At 37.3% G+C, this 16,097-nt stretch overlaps 1 protein-coding gene across 2 annotated transcripts; it reads right to left on the bottom strand.

Annotated features, from left to right (window-relative positions):
• Positions 1–857: 857 nt before the first annotated feature.
• On the bottom strand, positions 858–12,874 carry LOC131427105 (serine/arginine repetitive matrix protein 2-like). 2 transcript variants are annotated; one of them, XM_058590028.1, is made up of 5 exons: positions 11,096–12,873; positions 10,924–10,996; positions 2,450–2,485; positions 1,202–2,375; positions 858–1,068 (listed from the first exon to the last, which is right to left on the bottom strand). In XM_058590028.1, the coding sequence occupies exons 1-4, from the start codon at positions 12,674–12,676 to the stop codon at positions 1,204–1,206; spliced, it is 2,862 nt and encodes a 953-aa protein (XP_058446011.1). In that variant the 5' UTR covers positions 12,677–12,873; the 3' UTR covers positions 858–1,068; positions 1,202–1,203. The 2 variants fall into 2 exon arrangements, with proteins under 2 accessions (XP_058446011.1, XP_058446012.1); XM_058590029.1 differs by lacking the exon at positions 858–1,068 and having other exon boundaries at positions 1,104–2,375; positions 11,096–12,874.
• Positions 12,875–16,097: the final 3,223 nt, after the last annotated feature.

Genomic DNA, 16,097 nt, shown 5'->3' with positions numbered 1-16,097 from the left:
AAAACCGAAAAGCCAAAGTTTATTTAATTACCAAATCAGGACGTAAATTTAATGCGCAAAAAAGAGGTGTACGATATTGCTATGTGCTTACACTCTACCTAGGTTTTATACATTTCGTAATAATATTACATAAAATGCAACAAAGTTTTACTATTTATTTCATGCGAATTTTAGAAGTTGTGCGATTTTCTTGCTTTTTCTCAGGAATACATGAAATGTCAAGAGCTGGTGTTATGTAAAAAAAATTTAGATCTACTCTTTGGGAAAATTTTTGAATGTTTTTCAAAACAAAAATTTAGATTGAGATACATTTGGTATCAACGAACTTCGATTTTTTTTTTCGAAACAACATCAGATTTGGACTTATCATGAATCGCAACTTTTTATGCAAATTTTAAAAGCTAAGCTTTTTTTATGTGAATTTTCTAAGTAAAGTGGTTTTTATGCGAATTTTCACAGTTCTGTGGTACTCAAAGTCTCGGTTTAGACGTTACAGGTTGAATATTTCGATCATCAAGTAATAATGCAAATGTTTTCAAACCACCGATTCTGGTAAAACTAAATAAAAATACGGTGGCTTAACTGCTAGATAAAGCAAATACTTCTATGCTTTTTCATTTCAAGAGTCAAACAAAAAATAACTGGAAATTCTTTTCGTTTAGTTTTATTGGACTTTGTCAGATTTGAAATGAAATTAAGTACATTTTTTCACACAAGATACCTACAATCAAACACACATTTCGGCAAAGTATCCTAGCCCTTAACGAACGGGTCATTTGTCTCGTTATTACTGCTTCTCAAAGTATTTTGTTTTCATTTTCAGAGTTCAACCAAACCCAGAGAATTTACAGGCAAACTTGTTTATTTCAATTTATTTCATGTCATCTAGTTCAACTTTTATTTCGTTTCAAGAATTACAAAAAAATTGCTACATTAATACGGTTTAACTGCATAGTTGTTCTTCATTGCACTCGTCCCGATGATGGGTTTTCGACATCCACTAGTAGTAGCTTGCAAATTCCAAGGTCATCATCTCGTCCTGGGTGCTGCCATGCGTTTTAAACATATCTAGGATCAGCATAATAAAATTGAAACCAGATGAATTATACTGCTACGAACAATTTTTATTTGACCATATGTTTAAAGACTAGTATTTCACGATGCACCTATTCTATTTAGTCCAAGTGAAAAAAATGCTTACATCTAATTCCAGTTAGCTTGGGGGTATCCTCTCGCATTGGACATTCCGCCTCCCCGGCCACGCCCGTAACTGTTGCGGCTGGATGCCATGAAGCTCCCATCAGCTGGACCAAAGGGTTGATCGTTGAATGTTCTGGCGTTCATCGGGTTACTATCGAAATCCATTGGCCTCCGTGATTGCGTTCTCCGTTCAAACCTGGGATCGAAATCATCCTGGATGACGTTATCTTCATAGTTTTCTTGTGTGAAATTTCCTCGATCTTGATGAAACATATCAGTGTCTTGCTCATCGTCACAGAAATTCCGGTGGTACTCTTCATACTCATCAATTGGACCTTGATGATGAAGGTTACCGTTATCATTATCATAATGAACTATATCTTCAAAATCGTCCGCCGGTTGTTGGTTGTCAATCGGACCGAGATCCTCGTGAATTTCCTGCGGTTGTTCGGTGGGATGCTTATGCTCGACCATGGCGTCAAATAACGTATAGGCCGTACGAAGGTCACTGTTAAGGTTGTACACCTGGTCATCCCGCATACTATTACGCATTTCCATCAAAGTTCCACTTGTAGCAGTTAACTTAATGTATTTAATTAGCTCACTCACAGCCCGCACCTGATTCGGTGTGAGTTCGGTTATGGAACCAAATTCGCTTACTGTTTGAACCGGCATGGGATTTGTTTGTGCTACTGAATCAACAGTAGATACTTTATTAGTTTGAGTTTGACTGTTGGTTTTAACTTTGATCATTCTCAGAAGACAGTCAGTGCAAACCGTCGGATCGGTTTGAGTGTTTTTTTGCAACGTTACCTTCGGAAGCAGGCGCTGTAGTCGTTCTTCTTGTTCTATTTTTTCCCGGTAACGGCTCACAACTTGTGAAAGTTTCTGCCGGCGATCGAATATTTTCTGCGAAATTAATCCTTCGTCCAGGTGAAGCTGCTCGATGATTACTTTAAGCGAACGGGGTACATTCCCAAACGGATCACTGGATTCGCCCGTGCGGCTGTTGAACGTAAACTGTGGATTCGTCGGGCTTTGCACCACCGGCGATCGATTTTCGTGCACATCGTTTTCGTAAAATGTTGGGGTCCGGTATCTGAACCTGCCCGTCATTTTGAGTTTAGAATCTAAGTCATCCAATAAATCTAGCGCTTGAAGGACGCGACTTTTGACTAGAAAATAAAGTTTAGAAGGTACTGTAAAGTTGTTTTTTTTTTCGCTGGAGTGGCATTCGAATTTGAATTACCTTTAGCTATTGGGAACTTTTCGGGCGGTTGAGATCCTGCCGATATGAAGAAAAAATTGTTATACGTTACTGGTAGTGTTGCAAAGAGAATAATAATCGAGAACCGTGTTCGAGAATGTTGACAACCGGAATATTACAAGTAAATTTCACTACACAGTTTGTTACAATAGAAAACTTATACTTTCAATGTGTTCAATAGCAGTTGCCTCAAATAATCTGTTTGAAATTAAAAGTTTCATAAATACCTTAACAATAAGTATTTGAAAACGAATTGGATTTATTATTTCGTTCGTCTTCCAGTGTGTTTAATTTCCAAAATAATACTTAAGTGTAGAAACATTTTAATTATCTATGTGTCTGCTGGATATAAGTTTCTGAATTTATGTTTATTCAAACACTTGAACACATGTTAGATCAGCTCCAATCAGAACTGCTCATCTCTGCACAATGCGTTGGCCTCAGAAGCAGAAGGAAAAATGTTGCGATTCATAATACATTATGGCGTCTTGACTAATCGAATACGAATCGAGTATTAGTAATATCACATTGATCTGTTTGTTGTTACAGGTTGTTACAGTACATTTGTTTAGTCGCGTTCACATTGAATTAAATTTAGTTATTTAGGGGTTATGGTATGACAACAAAACAAAAACAAATTTGGTTATTTTAGTACTCTCTTTTTTATATTGATATTAGCTTGATAGTGTTGTTGTTGAGTTGAGATATTCTTGTAGGAAACGTTAATAAATCACGTAAACCAAAATTTGCCACTTTGGATCTCCTTTCCACATCTTCCGAAATATCTCTACTCGTACGTTTTAAATTGTCCAATATCCAACCCAAGTAGCAATCCGAAACTAGTTCTGATACGACTAAGTCCAAACTATGTTGCAAAAAGAGCACGTACTGGTTAATTCAATGTAACAGCAATAGTTCTTCATAACATAATTATAGTTATTTAAGATTACATTCACCACATATTTTTGCCATATTGAACTTGTTTTCGTTAATAAGCTATCGTTAATTAATTCAAATATATATTTGATCATAACTATGCTTTCAGTTGCTAGTTGAAAACAAGTCAATTTGACGTAGTAAAACCATTTTAAACACATAAGCATACGTGCGAACCGTTATCCTGAATTGATGTAGCGGTAACATAGATATAACTAAATTGTAACATACAATTCAAGCCATAATTCATATGGCTGTTGATTAATTGCGGCAACGTATTGGTAACTAAACTGCAACATAAACACTTTTGTTTTTGATTTAGACTAGAGGCGAATAGGTGGTTTGAATACTGCAAAAGTTATTGTATTTTTGTTTAAATATGTTCTTTGAAAAAAATTATAAGTTACTAAATATCCACTACCATTAAACCGAAGACATAAGCAAATATAAGCAGGGTGGCAAGTGAATTGCCGATTTCAATTTCCCGGTTCGTGGGATAAACATTCCCGGTTTTTTTTAATAGGCTCAAATCGCCTCTGTTTAGCTTTTTTTTAAATACTCCTTTAATTCAAGCATTAAACAGATATCCCATGCCCAAAACAGAACATTAACGACGGTCCCAAAAAGTATGGACGCAACCAAAAACCGCTGCCATTTCGCAATGGTTCAGAATCTGTCAATTTTTATGGCTGCGTCCTGTTGTTTACACTTTTCTCTAACCATTTGTGCAGTTGTTTATTCTTTTTTTATATCGTTTATTTATACCCGGCTTTAACCTAATTTTGGTCGTTCGCCGGGTTTGTATCCAAAAGTGAGGGGGGTGTGGAATCATGGGGAGAGGGGGAGGGAAGGTATTTGTAAATTACAATGTGTTATTTAACAATTAATATTTATCAGAGAAGTTGTTTATTCGTTTTCATCAGTTTGTTTCGAAATGCGTGGACTTTCAGTAGAACAACGTCGAAAAATTGTGTACAAATGGTGCACAGAACACGGACTGTCACTGAGAAAGATAACAAGCGAAATGCAATCAGAAAGTTCGGTGAGGATAACACCTTTGAGGATAAACCGAAAACGGGTCGAAAAAAAGGTCCTGCTAACCCTCAGTTGGATAAACGTATACTGAAGGCGTTCGTGCAAAAGAAGGAGGTTTCAGTTTGGGATGTGGCCAAAAAAGCGGGCACTTCGAAGTCAAATGTTCTTCGTGCTAAAGAACGTTTGAATCTTCGAAACTATAAGAAGCAGAAACAACCAAAACGTAGTCCAAAATAAGAAGCATCGATCAAGCCGAGGGTTCGAAAACTGTACAATACGATTCTTGCTGGAAATTTGAACAGCATAATCATGGACGACGAAACCTACGTGAAACTCGATTACAAATCCTTGCCGGGACCACAATATTATACGGTGCGAGAAGGGCAAGTGTTGAACCAGTCCGAGACATCGATTGAAGTCGAAAAATTTGGTAAGAAAACTATGGTCTGGCAAGCAATTTGTAGCTGCGGTAGGATTTCGAAACCCTTCATCACCACTGCTTCAATAAACAGCGAAATTGACACCAAGGAATGTTTACAAAAACGACTTCTACTCATGATTCGAAGCCACAAGGATCCTGTTGTCTTCTGGCTAGATCTTGCTTCTTGCCACTACTCGAAATCAACGGTAGAATGGTATACTACCAAAAATGTCACTTTCGTCCCAAAAGTCATGAATCCACAACTTCGACCAATTTTGGGCATTAACGAAGGCACATCTTAGGAAACATGTCTCGGCAGCCGGAACCATTCAACAGTTCGAAAAAGATTGGAAAAAAATGTCAAAACTTGTCGCCAAGAAGTCTGTACGGAATTTAATGAGGAACGTTCGCAAGTAGGTGCGCCAGCTAGTCTACAATGGCTAAGTAGCAAATGTTGAGAATAATATTCTGTTGTTGTAGTCTAAGGAATGTATCGATAAGTAGTTAGCAACATTCAAACAGTTATTACTCTGAAATGGCTTAATTTTTTTTCAGCGTGTTTTGTGGTGACATGTTTATTTACATGTCAATAACAGCTGCGCAATCGATTGGTTTCGGTACGGTTTATCGTTTCAATGATGAGTCGAATTGATCCGGAATCGCGAAAGAAAATTCTGCATACTTGGTGCTCAGAAAGTGGTGTCACGTACAACGAAATTGCAAAACGGGTGAAAGTGCACCACACCAGTGTCAAAAATATTATCGAGAAGTTCGGTAAGACCCTTTCCATGAAGGATTTGCCCCGATCCGGTAGGAACACGGGTCCCAGCCAGCCCGGCCGGAACTTAAAAGTGGCTGAGTACATCAGGAAAAACCCATCGGCGTCGACGCGGGATTTGGCCAAGCAGTTCAACACCAGCATCGGGATAATTCAACGGATCAAAGTTCGGAACTCCCTGAAAACGTACAAGAAACAGAAGGTGCCGAAAAAGTCCCTGGTATAGCAAGTTCAGGCCAAAACAAGAGCGCGAAATCTGTATAACCGGATTCTACAGAATAAAGACGGATGCATCCTGATCGACGACGAAACCTACGCCAAGGAAGACTCTCGAGCGCTGCCGGGACCGCAATATTATACGAAATCGGTGTACCAGGACCTGGACGATGCTGACACCACGGTGGCGATGGAAAAGTTTGGGCATAAGGTGTTGGTCTGGCAAGCAATTCGTACCTGTGATTTTCGGTTGCCGATTTTCTCCACGAAGGGCACAATTCACGCCAAGGTGTACGAGGAAGAATGTTTGAAGAAGAGAATGCTGGTTACACATAACCGGTTTCTTCCGAGCACACATGACTGTTTTTGTTAATGTTTGGTATACATATGGTTAATAGAAGTAGAAGTGAATATAGACATGTGGTGTGGTGTGTGTTTGATTTACTGTTCCATCTGTTTCCATAGGAATAGGACTATAATTGAATACTGTGGTGGCCAAGCAAAGCAAAGCATGCTTGGGTTATCTCTTCATGTGTTTTCAGATGCAAGGTAGTTTAATTTATAAAACAATTTTCCCGGTTAGGAGTTCGAGTTCGAGTCCCGCGTCTCTGCGGTAACATTTTCGCGGCTTTCATCACATAATTGCATTCGCATGTCATTTTTCCTATCTGTATTCTCAGTTCGATGCTGATCAAATTTAAAACTAGCTCAAGACGACTCTACGTGTTAACAAGACTAAAACAAATCATTGATACATATGGTTGAAAATAAATTGATAAGAAAAATAAATCAATAAGGAACAACAATTCCCTAAATGGACGCTAGCTACTCTGGAAAACCAACAACAATCTGTGCCTTTTCTATTTCCAATTCTCCTTCATCTAACACATGGGCTGAAAAGTCCCGGGCCTAACACATAGATGGCGCTAGTTTTATTGCAGTCACCCTTTTTCAGTTAATACTAACCATTAAAAGACAGCTGTTGAACTATGTTCATGATATTCTATTCGTTAGTATATGAGATATTGTGCTAAGAGTGACGCTATTTTTGTTATTTCCGGAACAATAGATCAAAAACAGTTTCGTGTATCAATTTTACACTGCTTCTTGATGGGAAAAAATACCGTTCAAGCAAAGCAATGACTCGAAAGGTGTGATGTAGACTCCGAACCATTACAACTAGGTTTGTGATTGGGAAAAATATGCAATAGCTAGATTACCAAGTAGAGCAAAGTGACCCAAAATCCAATATTTCTGAAAATCTCGAAATACCTCAATGAGCGCGAAGAAAATCAAACCTTGCTCGATTTGATTCTCTGTTGGTTTCAACCTGACGTGAGGTATAAAGCGCTATCCACACTAGGGCGTGACGTATCCGGAACGGGACTGGACCGGATCCCATCCGGGTTACGCTTCAAATTTGTTTAATGCCCCATTTACACTTCTGCTGGCTGCCAGCATGCTGGTACCAGTGTACTGCCTTCTTAGAAAAAAACGTTCAACTGCGGTCCAATGATCCAACGTATTAGACCAACGAAGAACCACCGTTGGACGTTTTTTTTCTAAGAGGGCAGTACACTGGCACCAGCATGCTGGCAATCAGCAATAGTGTAAACGCTACATAATGCAGCTCCACGTGAATATTCTCACTAGACCGTGTTGTACCCTTGGTCGTACCCGTGTCTCTATAGACACACGTCCGAAGCACGGTCAAAGCATGCGCTGACTCAAATACACTATTGGCAGGTACTTGAATTTTTACATTTTCCATCGAAGGCTCCAAGACACAGCGGGAAATTTCACAAAAATCGTTAGCAATCTTCTTCGACATATCTTCTGTTGGTTTCGGCGTTGAATCGTCGATTAATTTTTCGGTAATTACACGACATATCTCGTGAACAATCTGGTAGACAGCCCCAAGTCTGTAACTAAATGCTATGGTTTTTTGCGTGTCTCCTGTTGCTAAATATCTGAAATCATGAGACGAACACAAACTATAAGCCATCTCAATGATCGTTATACAATTTTTGGTTGGAGTTTTCTTGAAGAAATCTTATTAACAATTCAATGAAAATATCTTAAACAAACTACCAGCCTCTCTCGGGGAGTCACTGCTAATCGGAATGTATAGTGTCATGCTTTTTACGATATGAATGAGTGCTTGCAACAACAGCAAGTTGAAACAGGCTTCTGACTTTCGGAAATATTCCCTGATCTCGTCATTCACAAGCTTATATAAAGTGGTGATCTTCTCACTTCATTTTTTTGTTTCTAAACCGCTTATTGTTTTCTTCATTCAGAGCAATTGCAATTACGGCCAATTCTTCGTTGGAAAAATGTGCCATTTTCGTGAGGAACAGAAAAACATCAAATGCAACGATTGTGTATGTTATTAATAGCAACGGATGCGACACGGAAAGTGGACGGTATGATGAGAATATTTTACAAATAAATCCCGGGACGTTGCGGTCTCGTTCCGGATACGTCACGGCCTAGTGTAAATAGCGCCTAATAATCCTGCTCGCCGAAAATATAGGTACTGCGTGAGACGCCGAAAATATAAGTACTGTATGTCTCGGAACTTGACGCTCTGCTGCACCAAATTAGTTATGCTGAAACTGACTTTAGAGTTATTATTGCAGGCTATTTGATTGTTTTGCTACACATAATGAACGTTTCGCTTAAGTGATATAAAATAGAATAGAATGAATAAGTGATATAACTTAGAACAGAAATGTAGATATCAATATTTAGATATGTTTCAAGAATCCGGTTTAGCCACGCACAGATTGAATCAGAACGAAATAAACTTTTGAAAACTTAACCTGATCGTCATTACGATGCACAGAAATCGAAATAATCAAAACATCATAACATTAAAAAAATTACTGAACACGAACACGTTTTGATATGAACACGTTTGATGATTATATGTATTATTCTTTAAATAGAAAGTAGGAATTGCGATGAAAAAATTTTGAAGTAAGTGAATCTGCTAAGAACTGCAAGAGAATTAATCCATGACTTGAATGAAGATTCTTTGAACATTCTAGGTTGAATTACGTTCCCTGATTTTTCCAAGAACCTGGTTAGAGTAGAGCAGAATTGCCAAGTCATTATTACAAAAAAAAACATTTTGTTTCATTTAAATTTGAAAGGGTGCTGCCAAATCCAAACACGATTTAGCGCGAAAGTTTGTCTATTAAAATCCTACACTGAAAAAAACGATTTTTAAATTTTAAAGTCGATTTAAAAAAAATCCATTTTCGAATTCAATGAAACATTATTCCAAGGTTGCAAGATGGTCATTTTTAAGGGAAAAAAATTTCTAACAAACTTTTTCTTTTCCGGCACTGATACTTTCTGTACTGATTGGTTCTGGGCAACCAGCAATAGGGTATTCGGTGAAATGAATACACTGAATAAAAAATTCAGTTTGGACAAGAAATAGTTCTTGCTAGAAAAACTTTCTTTCCTTAAAAGCGCCTATCTTGCAATGTATAAACAATTGGTAGGAAAAATAATCACCTATCTTGGGACAAAATGTTATCAAAATCAAAAGTGGAGTTATGTTGTAAATCGATTTGAAATTTTTTAAAGTCAATTTTTATCAGTGTTAGACCCGATAAGGACTTCAAATGACTAGATACCGTTATTCAACTGACGATAAATTCTGGGAGCTTCATTTGAGTATGGCAACATATTTCAAAAGAATGAGAAGGGATATGCTAACAGTCATTTCATTTTCATCAAATAATATTCGATAGAAAATTATTTTTTTCTGCTCTGGTTGTAGCTGAAAATCGAAGAAGTTTAGTGCTTTCTAGGCCAAAATAGAGATACAATGGACGAGCAAGTTATAGTCACTAAAAAATGGGCGAATTTTTAAAATTGTCGAAATAATTGTTTTTAATAATTTTTGGTCGAAAATGTTTGCGCATTTTTTAAGGTTTTGTTGTGCATTCTTCTGATTTATGATTTTTCTGTTTCCCACGACGTCATGAAATTTATGAATACTACTTGCTTTCTTGGACGAACTGACGCGTAACTTGACTTAGACTGAGATGATCGACCAACATACTAAATTAAATAACAACTATTACATGAAAACCTTAAACTTATTGAAGAGAAAAAGACGTATGACGTTCATTTAAAACCCGTTGTACCTCGGGAAGGGTAGCATGTAGCAAAATTTTGATCGGTACATTTCTCATTCAAAAATTTCTAAGTATTTTTGTCTAGGCCTTTCTGAAAAAGTAGGCTAGTCAACATTGTTAGCTCATGTTGAACATATCATTTCTTGGTTATAAAGAGTGCTTATGCATCAAATAAAAATAAAATAAAAATACAAAACAAAGTCTACCTTCGAATGCAAATAGAATTACTCTTATGCCAATTTACCATCATGCGAAACGGCATTGTGCAAAACAGGGTAGCTCCGATTGTTTGCCGGTAGTTTCCGATCAAATTGTAAGGAAGGAACCGCCGCCGATACATCAAGTTATAGTGTAGTGTCATGGGTGTTAGTCTGGTTACAATAAGTGATAGAACACATCATACATAAATCTGAAATCATTAAAAGACACGTGCGAGTGACTGGGGTCTTTTTAACGACTATTAATACTGCAATTGGTTGGGTATCCTTGGCTGAAATATTTCTATATAATGCATACTTGTCTTGACAGTAATGCCATAATCAGTGTTACAGTGTTATCGCGTATTAGGAAGTTATGTTTTTTTGCATTACTTTTTCCATAGATACTGTTGTTGAAGAATGTTTTAATACTATCAAATTGACTAGAAGTTAGATTTTTCTCAAACTCAAAAATAACAGGAATTGGTTGTTTAACAACCGATACGGTCCATTCTGGCTCTGTCGGATGATTTTGGTTGATTGTCCAGCCCAGTCACGAAAAGTTTGAACACAACACGTCATACATAAATCTAGGAACTATTCTATAAGGATAAATGCAATTTATAAACTATGGATCACATAGTCTATACTTCTACAAACAAAATCTATGTTTTGCTTTCGCTATAGAATGAATATTTGTTGCGAAGTGAACTTACCCAGCAGTGCATATTTTTTTACGGGTGATGCCGATTCCACAAGAACTTTGTTTTTAGAAGGGCCCTTCGATTGCTATAAGTATTGATGAACAAATTATTTTTTTTTTCTTTTATCACTATTTACTTGAACTCTGATGAAAATTGCTCGTGCATGTTCCAGAAAAATACTTACGGAGCTGGTTAGTTCTTTCACATTGTCACAAGCCTCAGGGAAATCAGTAGAATCCAAGTGTGCTTGCATTCCAGCAATTGGATAGGAAATTAGGGATGGGACTTCAATAGCTGGACGCATATCTAAGTGTCCAATATCGATGCGTGAAGGAATATCCATAGCGGGTGGAAGTTCAATGCCTGGTTCCGGAAAAACGTTAGGTCCGTAATTATATGGGTTAGGATTGAACGGGCCTGGGAACATCATAGGAGGTTTCTCCATTTGTGGTCCAACACCCATGCGAAACATTGGCTCGTCAAAGTTCCCGGAACACATGTGCTCGAGTGAATGTTGTGAATAGCTCTGGGGAGGACGTGATATGAATTGACTATTAGTAGCGCATCGGTACTGCTCCAATTCTGGGAATTCTTTTCCTTCTAGTGCAAATTGAATGGCAAGATCATCCAAAAAACTTTTCTTCGCAATTAATGCTTTATCCGGAGATCGGCTTCGATCAAAACGAGGTCGGCTTCGAGATCTTCTCGCAGGACTGCGCGATCGTCTTCTTGGGCTCCAGCGCCGAGAATCGCGATAATCTATAGGCGAACGTGATCTTCTGCGTGGTGAAGATCTTCCAAACCGGGGAGGTGACCGGCGCCTTATGTACGTACTGGGACGTCTACGTCTAAAAGTTATTGGACTCAAAGATCTGTCACGCTTTGTTTTGCTTGTTGAGCGCGATTTATCTTTCACACGCTCTGTATCAGCTGTTTTTGTGGGAACGTCAGGACCATTTTTGCCATCTGTCGTATTTTTTACACTGTTTAAACATTCGTTATCACTATCCCATAAATCCTCAGTCCACGAATTTTTAGTATCAGTAGGTTTAGAATCCTTACTAGATTTCTCGTGATCGGATTTTTTGTTGGATTTAGATTTATCGCTACGATCCGATGAAGTTTTGTTTGTTGTAGAGTTGGCATTATTTTTATCACTGCTTCCCTTCTTGTTACTATCATTGTTATTGGTTTTACTAGAGATATTTTTCTTATCGCTTGAATTGGATGATTTTTGATTTGATGTATTAGAACTTTTTCCGGAATTACTATTTTTACTAGAACTACTTTGAGTACTTCTGCTTGTAGATGTTTTATCTGCAGATTCTTTTTTGGATGAGTCTTTACTGGTACTTTTGCCAGCAGTACTTGAATTACTTTTACTTGAATTGGATGAATTCTTACTGCTAGACGTTTTACTGTTAGAATTCTTAGAGTCTGTTGAACCGTTTGTTTTCTTAGCTGTGTCCCCATTCGATGGTTTGGAATTGTCAGATTTAGGAATATTTTTATTTGATGAATTCTGCGCAGAGGACTTTTCCTTGTTTTGGGAGTTATCACCCGATTTTTTAACTGAATCAGACGGTTTCTTATCTTTACCGTTCAAATCTTGCTTATTTCCTCCATCTTTGGCATTTTTTGAATCCGATGAGTTCTTCTCTGAAGATTCCTTTTTTGAATCGACTTGTTCACTATCTCCTTTCTTTTCACTAACTTTACGTGCTTCCGCTAATTTCTGTTCAACCATTTTCTCAACCTCACTCATGTTGAACAACTTTTGCGAGAAAAAGTTCTCTTACAATGATGATGTTTATGATGCAATTTATCCGAAAGCTAAATTGTACTAATTATTGATCACTGTCGTCGATATTTCCAATAAAATCAACTTTTTTCTTGAAGAAATTCTTCTGAAACAAGTATTTACAATGGCGACGGCGAACAAGCAATCATTATTTCAATTAAAAGTCAACACTTTCTTGTCAACCTGTGGTTGCCAGTATAATTGGTTATCAATTTTCTTACACACCTATTCGTAGTTACTCAATTTTGCAAAATAGAGTGTTACCCAGAAATGAGAAGATCTTCCACATTATTATTATTTCATTTTTTACACCAGGATTTTACCTAGTTATGGTCGTTCACCGGCAATCTATCCACATCGTACCCCAGTGGATTTTATTAAGCCACAGGTCTAATTATCGAACAGATTATGCAAACTGTCTGCCAGACGAATCGAATAATGAATTCTTACTCAACTGCTCGTTTTTAGTGCTCAATCAACCCAATTGACAGTAACATCAAACAAAAAAAAATGTTTCACACCGAGATAGGGTAACAGAGGTATTTTGGCCCACCTAACAAACTATATGGATTCAATCGATCTTAGGTAACCCATGTTGCATCAGTTTGAAGCTAATCACATTAAAATACCTATTGCGGAAGGATTTTTCAAAGTTATTAAAACATTTGGTGGAAATTTTCACAAAGTGGGCCAAAATAAAATCGATCCTAAAGCGGACCAAAATACATCTGTTACCCTATCACTGATTCAAATAAAATATATTTGTTTTTAACTAGAATACGGTTGTTCCTAGTAAATGTTTGTTGTTTCGAGAAAAACACTGATTGAATCAATCCAGAATTGTTATTATCACTATATCCAACAAAATATTCCTTAGAATTACCCGGAATTAATTTATTTTTAATTTTTTTTCTTCGTGTATGCATGTGTTATAGAAAATTCGGGTGACAGGCAACATTTAGTTATATTCCATATAGAGCAGGGGTTAATTTAGGCTTCAGACCCATATCAACAAATTCCTTTGAAAATTCAATATCTTGCTTTTTTAATATTGATGTAAAGTACTTCAAATTTTTGGGAACATAACTTTTTTAGCTTAAATATTTGATATTTTATTATAACAACTTATATCAAACAATAGGGGTCGATTTCTAGACCTTGTCGACCCCCATAGTCAGTTTTCGTTTACGTCGACCCCCGCAAAAAAATATATCGACCACTTTGGGAACCCCTATATCGACCACTTTGGGAACCCCTGATCTAGAGGAATGAATTAGGCAAACCAAGGTTAACATTTTCGTTGTATCGCCCACCGGTTGGGCGATCTTACGACGTTCGACCAAGGTTCTAGTTAGAGATGTCCTGCGGTACAAGCCACCTCTAAGTCTAGATTGAATTCTATAGTTTGTAGCACCTGCGTAACAAATGCTACACGCTATAGACTTTGGAATGGGGCCCTTCGTCCAAGGGAAGTAAGGTGGAAAGCAACGAAGAGCTCCGGTGTTTCGGAACGAATGTTGGCTGAATGAGGTTTGGATTTTGACTGTGTCTTTATTGATAATTTTTGGGTTTTTATATCTAAATTTACAAATAAAGCCAATTATTTACAAATATATATAAGTACATTGAATATTTGAATGATTCCTTATGTTCCTACGTTGCGCCGCTTATGTTATTGAATATATATCAATATATCGCGGTGCGACAATGGCATCGGCATCGAGAATGTTGACTTAGCATAATTTGTCTGTTTTACGATGTGACCGACCGGACTCAACGCCGAGTGCAGTTGATGTAATTTGATTCTTCCTCGCGGTGTGCAGTAAGTACTAGTTGTATGAATTATTGCGGTCAAAGTTTCTTTAATCATGAATGAACGAGTGTTACGGCAATAACAGCTGATTTTTGTTTTGGATTTAAGGTTTGCGTCGGCGATACGTTGGTTTTCGGTCAATTTATAACAATTTACAGTGGTGTATCTAGTGAGGGGCGAAGGGGGCGCTCGCCTCGGACGCAACGTTTTTAGGGGGACGGCAAATCAGTTTCTTGCTCGTCCAACTGATCTTTCCGAAGATGGAGTTTAGCCTTTTTTCACTATTTCAACAATAAAATGATGTTAAAAGATGTTATTTCAACACATTATGGTTGTAGAATGGTAGATTCAATGAGCAATAATTCTTTTCATCTGTCTGTTGGAACAGAAAGGTTAAATTCCACATAAGGAATGTAATGCCAAGACTTTGCTTCTCGTCACTGCAATCAAATACTAATAGATTGCTCATACGAAAAAGCTTTTCTTTGCTTCTTGGGAAATCCGTATTAAATTTAGAAAATCTGTATCAAATCTGTATTCTGTATGCGTATGTAAAAATCTGTACAGTACAGATAAATCTGTATAAATGGCATCTCCGGTTGGTATTTTCAAACGAATTGGTTTTTAACTGATTCCATATATCCGAAAAAGTTTAATTTCTTGGTCACTTTGGTTGCCAACAGTATCGCAAACTGATGGCAGCCTTTTTCCTTCAGAACCGGCCCCTTTCACGACGCCATCTTGATGAGATCAAAATCGGAACTTCAAAATCAGCTGACTGCAACGTAAACAAACAAACAGTAATGCATTTTAGTCATTTTGGTTTTGGTACCTCGTGGGTACCGATTTGTGCAGAAGTGCACATGACTGTTTTGATTATTTTACGTTTCGCATTCAGCTCATCAGTGCATTAGCAGATTATGTTGACTGCTAATGCCACCTCGCGGATCAACATAATCCGCTAAGCAGACGTAAAGTAAAGTAATGCATTTGTTTAACGCGTTTACCTTGTTTAGTGCACGAAAATTAGTGAATTTTATGTCGACTCTCTCACAATAACTTGTCGGTTTACCTAAAATACAGCAGACAGTATTTTGGGACATTAAGTGGAGATAATTTTCACAATTTGAGAGTCGCGATGAGTATCAAAACATCGCAGTGTTTGGGGCTCGAAACGCGAGGGGCTCAACGTAATCGGTATACTTTCAAATGGCTGGTGCTCACATACCGGTGTCAGATGGCTGCTCAGAACCTATGAGGATAGAGATGTCAGATTTTTCGAACTTCTCAATTATTCAATAATCGAGTATAATTTTCAAATTATTCGTTGGATTTTAATCGATTATCTGTGTTATTAATTGATTAGTTAGTCGATAATTCTCGATGAACATTAGAAAAGGTCCCAAGTGCAAATGACAGTTTCTCTTGATTTACTTTCTCTATCAATTATTACGGTAAATTCCAGTAATTTCCAACAAATTCTACAGTGCATATCGAAAGTTGATGGTTTTTGCTATAATCCTATGTAAAGTGTTAGATAGAAAGATTGCTGATTGGATCGTAATACTCGAA

Source organism: Malaya genurostris, chromosome 2 (genome assembly GCF_030247185.1).
Source record: "Malaya genurostris strain Urasoe2022 chromosome 2, Malgen_1.1, whole genome shotgun sequence".
NCBI lineage: Eukaryota > Metazoa > Arthropoda > Insecta > Diptera > Culicidae > Malaya > Malaya genurostris.
Note: the sequence above shows the minus strand (reverse complement) of the source record. Positions and strands in the feature narration are given on the sequence as shown.

Bases quoted from the DNA above. Each gene is read 5' to 3' on its own strand.
- LOC131427105 (XM_058590029.1), bottom strand. From the start codon at position 12,676: ATGAGTGAGGTTGAGAAAATGGTTGAACAGAAATTAGCGGAAGCACGT. The intron at 10,997-11,095 runs GTAAGTATTTTT...CAATACTTATAG, and splicing joins TGAAAGAACTAACCAGCTCC to CAATCGAAGGGCCCTTCTAA. The intron at 2,486-10,923 runs GTAAGTTCACTT...TCATATCGGCAG, and splicing joins AAAAAAATATGCACTGCTGG to GATCTCAACCGCCCGAAAAG.